Source organism: Bufo bufo, chromosome 5 (genome assembly GCF_905171765.1).
Source record: "Bufo bufo chromosome 5, aBufBuf1.1, whole genome shotgun sequence".
Lineage (NCBI taxonomy): Eukaryota > Metazoa > Chordata > Amphibia > Anura > Bufonidae > Bufo > Bufo bufo.
Window position 1 is genome coordinate 368,102,986 of NC_053393.1, and position 12,465 is coordinate 368,115,450.

The 12,465-nt window shown below is 42.1% G+C and overlaps 1 protein-coding gene across 1 annotated transcript in view; it reads left to right on the forward strand.

Annotated features, from left to right (window-relative positions):
* Positions 1-12,465, forward strand: part of EXOC2 (exocyst complex component 2) — a 200,645-nt gene that overhangs the window by 107,221 nt on the left and 80,959 nt on the right. The window contains exons 11-12 of the mRNA XM_040431963.1: positions 5,862-5,987; positions 9,179-9,303. Of these exons, the coding sequence (XP_040287897.1) occupies positions 5,862-5,987; positions 9,179-9,303 (251 nt within the window). The remainder of the gene's footprint in view (positions 1-5,861; positions 5,988-9,178; positions 9,304-12,465) is intronic.

A 12,465-nucleotide genomic window follows, 5' to 3' on the forward strand; every position in this document is an offset into this window, starting at 1 on the left:
GCAAAAAAGAACATAAAAAAAAATTCTCAAGTTTTCACACACATTGTAAGTTTGTGCATTACTGCCTTGGTACAGCATACGACTTCATTATTATTGCCTTGAATAGGCTTCTATGTGTTTACGGCACTAGACACCGGCTGCTAAGCTGATGTCAAAGGAGTCTTGTTATCCAAGCAGCTAACTCCCTTTCCTTTGCCCTCACTTACTGTACATCTGGAAAAAGACTTCTTCCAGCTGGGAGCCATTTCATGTCTAAACCACATCCCCCAGGCTCCGAGCAGCCATGCTTAGCATTAATACGTGGACGAAAATGAAAACGGAATTGTGTCAGCAGCCGAAAACCCACGCTTATCAGTGCTTTCAAATGAGATTTTTCCTCTATTTTTTTTTATTTCTAATATATGGCTTTTTTTAAATAATTCATTTCTTTTAGCATACAAAATCAAAAATGACACAAATCCAATATCCGCCCTCCCCCCGCCGATTGTGGCTTTTTAAGGCTGCCATTCTGTAATGAGAAATTGTTTACTGCTCTGAAGTTTTAATTTTTTACTTTTTAGCTTTTTTTTGGCCTTGTTAGGCATTTATGAAATGTTTCTTTATAGAATTTAATATAGGCTGCTTACTGTAAGAAAATGGTATGTATTATATATATTCTAAAACTCTGAATGGGAAGCAGATGGTTAGAGGCGAAGGGGTTTCTGGTATCTTCTGGATTGGGGGCTGTAGAAGCGCTGCGGAGTGTATATTTTCTTGAGAAGTCAGGTTTCCTAAAATAGCGCTCGTTTGCCTAGAGAGCCTCCACCTGTCTGTCAGAGCGTGCCCTCTGCACGTGAGCATGCGGGGGAGATTTATCAAGCTGTTACCCATAGCAACCAATCCCAGCACAGCTTTCATTTTGTTTTGTGCTTTTGAGAAATGAAAGCTGAACTGTGGTTGGTTGCTGTGGGCAACAGAGTTTTCATCAATCTGCCCTATGGAACTATTCTGTATTCCAGAATAAGTGAATGTGTTTTCCTGTGTTAATCATTGTAAAAATCCTTATCCCAAATTCTTTTTACTGGACAAGTTAACCAAAATCACAGCCAAATTGTAAAGATTATAAATAGTATGTAGGTTTTACCAGTATAAACTGAAAAAAATAATAATAATAATAACAACAAAAATAACTTGCCCAAGTACCACCAGCTAAAAAAAAATAATATGACGCGTCTATTTTTTGTTTTCACGGACAGAAAAAATGGCCTATTTTTACAGAATGTGCAGGAATTTCTGGACAGTCTGCTGTTTAGCAGCATCATCAAAATGTTTGCCATGTAAAATAACAGATAGTCCTGTCGATCTCTCACTAAGGTCAGAATTTCTGACAACTTTGCAAAAGCAGCAGACCGAAGGCCTGAATAACTGTCCACAGACTATTGTCTGCAGTGTGTTACAGGCCGTCAGAAAACAGCCTGTACTCTGCTAACTCCTTGAATATAAAAATCCAGCATTTTCATCTCAAGGTGGCACAGATTGCTTGCGTGTTTCAGGTAGATCACACCCTCACTCATAGCCATCATGTACTAGGCCTACGCATCTTTTAAAAACATTTAAAAAAACAATCCCAAGTGTCGCAGATTACACAAATCTTTCATGTGCTTGTTCAGCCTGTCATAATCGAGCAATCCTATAGGGCCTTTCTAGATAAAGGAGTGCTCAGAACTAGTGTTGAGCGAACTTCTGTTTTAAGTTCGGCGTCTAAAGTTCGGCTTCCGGTTAGCGGAGAATCTCCATATGGATTCAGAATTCCGTTGTGGTCCGTGGTAGCGGAATCAATAGTCGGCCATTATTGATTCCGCTACCACGGACCACAACGGAATTCGGAATCCATATCGGGATTCTTCGCTAACCGGAAGCCGAACTTTAGACGCCGAACCTAAAACAGAAGTTCGCTCAACACTACTCAGAACACATATGATTGCTCAATTAAAGGGATATTCCAATTTTTTATTTTTTTAATTTCACATGTAAGTGGAGGTGTTTATTGGAATCCATCTTTTTTTTTTATGTACACCTGCAATCTGTTTATACACATAAATTTGTCTGCCCATCTTAGGGTCTCAGTATTTTCAACTTGCGTACCTCAATCTAGATCAATCTGCTCAGCTCCTCCTGCAGCTCAGACACCATGTTCAACAACGTGCAGGTTCTCTTTAACAGGGTTATCCCATTAAGACAACTCATCCCATATCCACAGCAGTCCGACCCCTGCCAATCATGAGAATGGGGACCCTTGCCCCCCCCCCCATTTTAATGGAGCGGTGGTCACACCATTCAGCTTTTTGGGGGCTGCCGGAGAACTTGTACTCTGTCAGTCTGACAGAGTTGAGTAGAGCAGTGGACAATTCAAACGGGGAGCACAGGCCCCCTGTTCTGGTGATCGGACTGTGGGGACAATCAGACACGCTGAGGGATATGGTTTCTTAATGGGACAACCTGTTTAGCTAGAAAGATTATAATTGATCCCCATCTGTGATAATTAAAATGATATTTGTGTGTTTTTTTCCTAACACAATTAAACCAATGTTTTCTCTCTTCATCTAGCCCCGAGGATTTTCGGTCTAGTCTGACAGTGACAGAGCTTCTAGGCCCAGGAGAAAATCAAATAACATTTCTCATTGTTGACATTGGTATAATTTTAGCCGGTCTTGTTATGCTGCCCTGTTTTCTTATCTCAGAAGAGTGAAATATGTGTGTGCAAATCATTCTCCTTACGTGGAGAAGGAATCCTATACCCTAGTTGTATCCGCCGAGCCCCCAAGTGCTGCATGTTTGGTCAACAAGCAACAGTGGGTGGTCAGACTGCAGCACAGGACAAGGACCCGCTGTGCGCAGGAAAAATGTTCAAAGGTATTTAAGGGTGGTAAGGAAGTCTGACAGGCTTCAGAAAGTCCTGAGGCTATGGATCTAAAACCCTCTCACTATTGTAGGTTGTGAGAAAGCTCAGTATGAGATACTTCCATGAAGGAGATGCACATCTTCACCTGCATGGACATCTGTCTCCACGCACACAGGCTGCCTTTATATAGGAAGCGCCTCGTTTTTGAAAGTATGTAGGACTGGAGAAGACCTTTCCATAGTGTACACTCTCCTCTGCTATGTATACTTTATCTTGTTGCCTGTAGAAGGGCCCAACCTATTTGTAGATCTGTAGGCACCAAGTAATTAGTGTATCAGCGACACAGGAAACCTTCTTAGTAACTTTCATTTGCACTACAAGCCCCTTGACCCATAAAGAAAAAAGCCTAAAAAGAATCAAAAAGGTGCTCGTGATGGTCCAGTAGTCTAATGCTCTTAGTACCTAATGATGTACCGTGTGACTGTTCAGTGGGGCACTGACTGGCTGTATTCTGAGGGCACTATGCAGAAGTATTAATTAACCTTGTATTGCAGTATTTTGGATAAAAATCTGAATCTACCGCTTTTTGCATTCCTGTTTTAGTACATGCTTCCATTCTTAATGAACAATTATGTAGCATCTAGGGATGAACAACTTGTATTTCAAGTTCGGCGTACAAGGGTCGGGTTATCTAAGAATCTCGTTATGGATTCCACTACCACGGACCATGGTAGCGGAATCCATAACTGAATTCTTAGATAACCCGAACCTTGTACGCCGAACTTGAAATACAAGTTGTTCATCCCTAGTAGCATCATCTTTTTATTTTATTTATTTTTTTACTTTTTTAGAACTGTGCAATGTGTTTATTCCTCCTGAAAATGTACGAATAAATTAACAACCAGGCATTACCATTTAAAGGAGTTGTGCAAACAGTACATCCTGAGGATAGGTCATCCATCTGTCCTGGCTGCACAACCCCTTTAATAGGGTGTCGCCACATACAGTGTGGCAAAACTTAGAGAGCAAAATCTGGCTTTGGAACAATATGGCATCCCTTGCTTCTCATTCAGGAGGTGATCACCCAGCATTTTAAGAAAAAGGGGGAGATTTATCAAGACCGGTGATTTCTGCGCTGGTCTTGATATCTCCTGCGATGCCGGAGGATGCGCCTAATTTATGATGAGGTGCACGCCGTGTGCCTAAACAGTCTAGAGCTGCCGTAGACTTCTGCCTTCATTTGCACCAGAAAAGTGGTGTAAATGAAGATAAATTTGTCTCTGCTGTTGGCCACGCCCCTTTGTCACCCTTGTCACTCTCTTTTATAAAAAGCAGCGTAAAAAGAGGCAAAGAGATTTTTTTAAAGCTGCATTTAAAAAGTCACAAACACACAGCATGTGATTTATTAATTTTTTTAAAACCACTTTTCTGGTGCAAGAGAGATGATAAATCTCCTTAGGCTACTTTCACACTTGCGGCAGTGTGATTCGGCAAGCAGTTCCGTCGTCGGAACTGCCCGCCGGATCTGCCGCTGACTGAAAGCATTTGTGAGACGCCTCCGGATGCAGATCTGTCTCACAAATGCATTGCAAGAACGTATCCGTCTCTCCGCTTGTCATGCGGACAGACGGATCCGTCTTGTAATTTTTTTCACATTTTTACCGGTCTGCGCATGCGCAGGCCGGAAGGACGGATCCGGCATTCCAGTATTTTGAATGCCGGATCCGGCACCAATACATTCCTATGGGGAAAAATGCCGGATCCGGCATTCAGGCAAGTCTTCAGTTATTTTTGCTGGAGATAAAACCGTAGCATGCTGCGGTTTTCTCTTTTGCCTGATCAGTCAAAACGACTAAACTGAAGACATCCGGATGCATCCTGAACGGATTACTCTCCATTCAGAATGCATGGGGATAATCCTGATCAGTTCTTTTCCGGTATAGAGCCCCTGTGACGGAACTCTATGCCGGAAATGAACAACGCTAGTGTGAAAGTAGCCTTAGTCTGTGGAGGTTCCTGCTTAGGACTTTTGAAAACTGGTTTATATAACTTTTTTGAAAACTTGATAGTTTTCATGGTGTCACCCAGCTTTTTACCCAGCTTATTATAATTTTTTATATAGCTGAAGAGGATAGTTTTGCTTTTGCTTTGGTAGTCACAGGATTTTGGACACCCGAGGTTGGGGGTCACAGCAGTAGGACACCCATCGATCTAATACTTATTCCCTATTCTGTTACTACTGGAATACCCCTTTAAGTTACAATAGATGTTTCACCTTTTAGAAGTGTTTGGATTGGATTTCTACAGAAGATGGCAGTATAGGACAGCACAAAAAGTGCTAGTAGAAATTTGGTGGAAAATGTATTTGATATTTCCTCAGTATAAATTTGTGGAAGACACACTTCATCTTTTAATACGCTGACGTAATAAGCCGTATTTTTTAACCTGTGCACAGATAAATGCATGTTACATAAGCAGTAAAAGAATAATGTGGTGGTTATAGCTGTGTATTCTACTGTAGAAAACCAAAATCTCATATGCCTGTATTAGATCAGAGTGCTGTACTTTACATTGCCTTGAAATAGCTTGATTTTTGTTTTATTGGTGTTATGTCGCCCTCTAGTGACACTTTATGATATTACCAGATTCACATTGGATGCTTACACCGGACACCTATCACTTGAGGGTTGGTTCTTATTGCTGTTGTGGACTTGAGCTGAGTCCTCTAAAAGAAAATTTACCTAGGGACTGCTTCGATGTTTGTGTAAAGCGGCTGTCCCTGTCTGTACTGTCATTTTTGCACAGTTTACATTTTTATGCATTCTGTTTAGTGTTCATGAATATATAAAAGTCCAATTGCTGCCATATATTTTTTATTTTTTTATTTTTTTCTTGTGCTCCTATGTATATAAATGTCAATACTTTCTCCTATATTGCGGTGATACTAATTGCAAAATGATTTTCCTATGTTCCTTTAAAGGAAGCACAATTCTTCAGAGTCCGATGCTTGATGTGGACAGCGATGGACGTCCATCTCCAATTGCCCGGCTCAGCCAGACCGCATCCCTGAAGAGAGGCAGCAGTTTCCAGTCTGGGCGAAATGACTGTAAGAATGAATTAAAAGCAAGCGATTCCACTATGAAATTGTAAAGCTAATGATTGGGTCCCAGTCATTTAAGATCTAAGAAACGTCATCTGCCCTTGGTAACCACAAGTGACTAGTAGTGTGAGGTCCTTCTCTGCATCGGACACCTCCAAGTGTCATTTGAATTGACAAGCGAAAAGATTTCGGCGCTCATTTCTTTCCTAAACAGCAATTTATGGGATTCCTGCTGGCCCCCATGCATAGTGTGTTTTTATATGTGACACCCCCTTTTCCTTAATTCTGGTTCCCTAGACGTTCATTCCTTGTGGTCTGAGGTGGAGTCTGCGTGCTCACTCTTGATGCTGTCCAGGAATTGTGGACTGCTTCAGACCGGCCCGGTGGTGACATCTACTATCTCTAGGAAGACGACGCAGTGGAGACTATATTCTAGGGGTCACCCCCAGAATCTCTGCTGGTGATGTCCAGAATGAAGGTTGCACTGCATGGTCCTGCAAGATATGGTAGATCTTGTGAGATGGTGCTCAGTCAGGCCAGACTTGCGCTGTCTGCAGTGATTGGACAGTGTCGGACAAGACTCCATCTGAGGAGTATCACTGTGGTTGCCATCTTCTTGTAGAGCTCAGAGGGGCATATCCTGGGAACCGGGGGATCGCCTAACACAAAAACTCAATACTTAAGGGCCATTGGAATTAAAGAATTCACACAAATTTAATTTGTAAGACTTATAACAGGTCCGCTTTAAAAAACCTGTATGTTCCACGCTGTCTATTCTGGTCAGGTCCTTTTTAAACTCACACAGAGATTTTCCATAAAAGAGAAACAAAAACAAAAAAAGTAAGTGTAGACTGTAAGCTCACCTTACTGAAACTGTATGTGATGTCACAGCAGCTCACCTGACATGGACATAGTTACTTACCTGATTGACACTGTTATGATATCACAGTTGCGTATCTTACTAGATCTAGTTATGATGTCACCTGTCTAAACGCCCCTTTACACCGCTCAATTGAGCAGATTGTCAGGAACGACGTTTTCTTTCCCGGCTGTTGTCTGCTCATCAGTGAAGGAGACTGCTGCATTTACATGCAGCGATCTCCTCCACAGTATGAGGAGGAGCGACCACGAATGCCATTGCTCTTCCCAGATACAGAATCATTGTTTTCAAGAACGCTTGTTAAGAATGATCTGTCCCGATGCTTGGACAGGGTAACTGGGCCTTAAAGCCCTCTTGTGATATCACAATCGTTTCCTCACACTTGTGTCACAAAAGCTGACTGCAACTTGCCTGACTAAAACCCACTTGTTACGTCTCAACAGCTTAACTTACTGAAACAGTTATGATGTCACAGTTTACCTGACTGAAGCTCATATGTGATGTCACAGCAGTTTACCTGACTGAAGCTCATATGTGATGTCACAGCAGTTTACCTGACTGAAGCTCATATGTGATGTCACAGCAGTTTACCTGACTGAAGCTCATATGTGATGTCACAGCTTTTTACCTGACTGAAGCTCATATGTGATGTCACAGCCGTTTACCTGACTGAAACTCACATGTGATGTCACAGCAGTTTTCCTGACTGAAACTTATATCTGATGTCACAGCAGTTTACCTGACTGAAACTCACATGTGATGTCACAGCAGTTTACCTGACTGAAGCTCATATGTGATGTCACAGCCGTTTACCTGACTGAAACTCACATGTGATGTCACAGCAGTTTACCTGACTGAAGCTCATATGTGATGTCACAGCAGTTTACCTGACTGAAGCTCATATGTGATGTCACAGTTTACCTGACTGAAGCTCATATGTGATGTCACAGTTTACCTGACTGAAGCTCATATGTGATGTCACAGCCGTTTACCTGACTGAAACTCACATGTGATGTCACAGTTTACCTGACTGAAGCTCATATGTGATGTCACAGTTTACCTGACTGAAGCTCATATGTGATGTCACAGCTTTTTACCTGACTGAAGCTCATATGTGATGTCACAGCTTTTTACCTGACTGAAGCTCATATGTGATGTCACAGCTTTTTACCTGACTGAAGCTCATATGTGATGTCACAGCTTTTTACCTGACTGAAGCACATATGTGATGTCACAGTTTACCTGACTGAAGCTCATATGTGATGTCACAGCAGTTTACCTGACTGAAGCTCATATGTGATGTCACAGCAGTTTACCTGACTGAAGCTCATATGTGATGTCACAGCAGTTTACCTGATTGAAGCTCATATGTGATGTCACAGCCGTTTACCTGACTGAAGCTCATATGTGATGTCACAGCAGTTTACCTGACTGAAGCTCATATGTGATGTCACAGTTTACCTGACTGAAGCTCATATGTGATGTCACAGTTTACCTGACTGAAGCTCATATGTGATGTCACAGCCGTTTACCTGACTGAAACTCACATGTGATGTCACAGTTTACCTGACTGAAGCTCATATGTGATGTCACAGTTTACCTGACTGAAGCTCATATGTGATGTCACAGCTTTTTACCTGACTGAAGCTCATATGTGATGTCACAGCTTTTTACCTGACTGAAGCTCATATGTGATGTCACAGCTTTTTACCTGACTGAAGCTCATATGTGATGTCACAGCTTTTTACCTGACTGAAGCTCATTTGTGATGTCACAGCTTTTTACCTGACTGAAGCTCATATGTGATGTCACAGCTTTTTACCTGACTGAAGCTCATATGTGATGTCACAGCTTTTTACCTGACTGAAGCTCATATGTGATGTCACAGCTTTTTACCTGACTGAAGCACATATGTGATGTCACAGCCTTTTACCTGACTGAAGCTCATATGTGATGTAACATAATTTTACCTGACTGAAACTCATATGTGATGTCACAGTAGTTTACCTGACTGAAGCTCATTTGTGATGTCACAGCTTTTTACCTGACTGAAGCTCATATGTGATGTCACAGCAGTTTACCTGAATAAAGCTTACTTGTGATGTCACAGTTGTATACCCTGAGGCATACTTACAATGGGTGCCCATAATCTGTATGGGCTCCATGATATCCCACATTACTGTACTTCTAATGTTTTGTCTTTTGTGAAGAAATACATAGAACATTTGTAAAGTTGGCATTTACCTGTACTAATCGCTCTTTTCCAGTATGATCTGTGAGAACTGCTAACACTTGTTTTTTTATTTTATTTCCCCAGCTTGGAAGTATAAAACACCCCCTCAAGCAGAATTTGTGGAGAAATTATCAAAAATAGTGGTTTCCGAACTACCAAACTTCTGGAAACTCTGGATATCCTATGTCAATGGAAGTCTTTTCAGCGAGGTATTGCACACATGTGAAGAAAGTTAGGAGATTTTCCTTCACTAAAATTCAAATTTTAATTCTTAAAGAGGTTTTCTGGGGCTCAGATATTGATGACCTTTGCTCAGGATAGGTCATCAATATCAGATAGGTGAGGGTCTGACACCTGGCACCCTGAATGATCGGTTATTTGTGACACCCGCCAATGTCAGAAACCTTACAGTGTATGGAGCCAGAAACAGGATAATGTACGGGGTACTGCAGCTCCGCTACCATTCAGAACATGCCGCTGCCTGAAACAGCATAGTGGATGGAGCCTTCAGTCACTGTACACAGCTGATTGTGAGGGTGTCGGAGCCCCACCAGTCTGAAATTGATGCCCTATCCTGAAGATAAGTCATAAATATCTAAGTTTCAGAAGACCCCTTAAAGTGTACCGCCAACTATGAAAGTCTTTAGCCTAATTATAAGGCTTTGCCAAGGCTCCTCCCTATTAGTGCACTTCCTTTTAACCCGACAATCCTTTCAGATGACTCCCGATGTAGCCCCTTCTTCCTCTGGCTTTTCGTTCTTCATTTCTCCCCATATCGAGCACTGTGAGAGGTTGGATACAGTTTCCTCCTTAGTTTCTGCCTAAGGGGAGCAGTTTCTCCTGCCTCTCCTCTGCCTCCACCTTCCTGACTCCCATTGACCCCTTACCGTCGCTTTCCGCTGTGCACGTTTCACAGGTAAGATGTTCCTCTGCTTGTGAATGTGAATTCTCTTCTTTTATCCTGTAATGTCAGGGTAACATGCCATTTTTAACACTTTCCTTACCAAGCTATCTCAGATGAGATGTATCTTTGCTACTGATGGGATTATTTCAGGGTGTCTAGCAACAAACTAAGCTTAAAATAAGATATATTGTATTAGGACTCATTTAGATGACCGTCTCCGTTTTTGCCGTCCGCAAATTGCGGAGCTGCAAAACACGTATACCGGCTGGGTGGGCTCTGCATTTTGCAGAACAGAACGGCCAGCCCTATGATAGAAATGCCTATTCTTGTCCGCAATTGTGGACAACAATAGGACATGTTCTATCTTTTTTGCGGAGCCACAGAACTGAAGTACGGATGCGGACAGCACACACAAAATTGCAGAACGGTTGCAGATTCAAATATACAAACTGAATTATACTCTTAGATTGTCGGCTGGCTCACATCTCTAGTTGCTTACCCCAGCCCCCCCCCCCCCCCCCTTCCCCTTTCAGCCAGCTATATCAGCCAGCCAAGTGGAGTAGGAGGCTTTACGTGTATATTTATGTGTATGTGATAACTCACCAAATGTGTATGTTAACTCTGCTACATCTGTACATAAATTCATACGGCAGGTCACTTTTCCTCAGTATTACTGTGCGGATAATGTCTGCATGGAAGTGCTGGGGAGAGAGACACTCCCAATGGTCTTTTCTCAAATTGGTTTTGCTGCCGAGTACATTCATGTAAATGTGTAATGGAATGTAACTGTGCTCCGTTCTCATGCTTCATGTCACAGAGAGGAAGTCCCCATCCATAAGCAGCAATGGCTGCAGAAGATTAGTATGGTAGTGGACTTTGAGGATACGTGGCTGTATCCCATGACTGGGGTAAGCCACAGATACCATTTAGGGTACTTTCACACTTGCCTTTTTCTTTTCCGGCATAGAGTTCCGTCACAGGGGCTCTATACCGGAAAAGAACTTATCAGTTTTATCCTAATGCATTCTGAATGGAGAGAAATCCGTTCAGGATGCATCAGGATGTCTTCAGTTCAGTCTTTTTGACTGATCAGGACGGAGATGTACCCTTTTATGTACTATGTTACTATGAGATAATGCCGCAGCATGCTACGGTTTTATCTCCGGCCAAAAAAACTGAACACTTGCCGGAATGCCGGCATTTTTTCCCATAGGAATGTATTAGTGCCGGATCTGGCATTCAAAATACCGGAATGCCGGATCCGTCCTTTCCTGCGCAGACCGAAAAAAATGGTGAAAAAAATAAATACCGGATCCGTTTTTCTGGATGACACCGGAAAGACGGATCCGGCATTTCAATGCATTTTTCTGACTGATCAGCCATTTTTCAGACTGATCAGGATCCTGATCAGTCTTACAAATGCCATCAGTTGGCATACATTTTGCCGGATTCGGCAGGCAGTCCCGGCGACAGAACTGCTTGCCGGATCACTCTGCCGCAAGTTTGAAAGTAGCCTTAGGTGTTGATAAACTTTCCTTCAGTTGGAGGTCTTTAAAATATGAAAATAATTTGGGGGACACTTTAAAATATTTTTTGGGTCAAAAGAATTCTTCATAAATATCTATTTTTTTCTTTAAAGGGGTTGTCTTACTACAGAGAACCTCTTTAATACGAGGGCTGCTGCAGCAATCAGCCGATTGCCTTGGATCTGACTGCTGAGACCCCCCACCCTGGTACACTGCTGATTTTGACCATGGATGATGTGGCTGGGTATTCAGATTTGTGGTCGTTTGTGTATCACACGCTCAGGTCTACCAGAGCGGAGCTACTGCTTGTCTGACTCATAGACAGGAAACGGCCTTGTATGCAAATAGCGGGAGGAGGATCGTAGCAGTAGCGCGGAGGAGAAACATAGGATAGTATAGGATTTTTTTTATTCTATTTTAAGGCATTTAATGTCATTGGGATGATTTTTAGGATATTCTTTTTTTTATATATTTTTTCACTGAAGTGAATTAACTTTTTCTTTTTAATTTCACTCAATACATTTTAGCTCCAGCAGATATCGAGGCCTGATCACAGTTCCCATGTTCTCCTATTCTTGGTTGCCAGTAGCAACAGTAAAACAATTAAAAACTATGCAAAGTATCAAAAGCTACAAAGGCTCTTGTGAAAAGTGCATCACATGCAGATATGACAAACCGTTTTCAGTTGTAACCGGTTTCTGTGCTGCATCCTTTTTAAGCTGTGAAGTCGAAAAGTGAATCCGTTGGGCTAACCACAGGATAGTTTAGTTATGTCTGTGCAGGAAAGGGTTACACTGCAAATCTATCACTATCTTAATTGAAGAATTGTAGAAGTTTCATACAGTGTTTACTTTCTAACAGACATTTTGCACTGACATGCACTCGGCAACCTTAATGTATTGTCTGCTTTAGATTACCCTGTCTCGGTAACAGGTCTGACC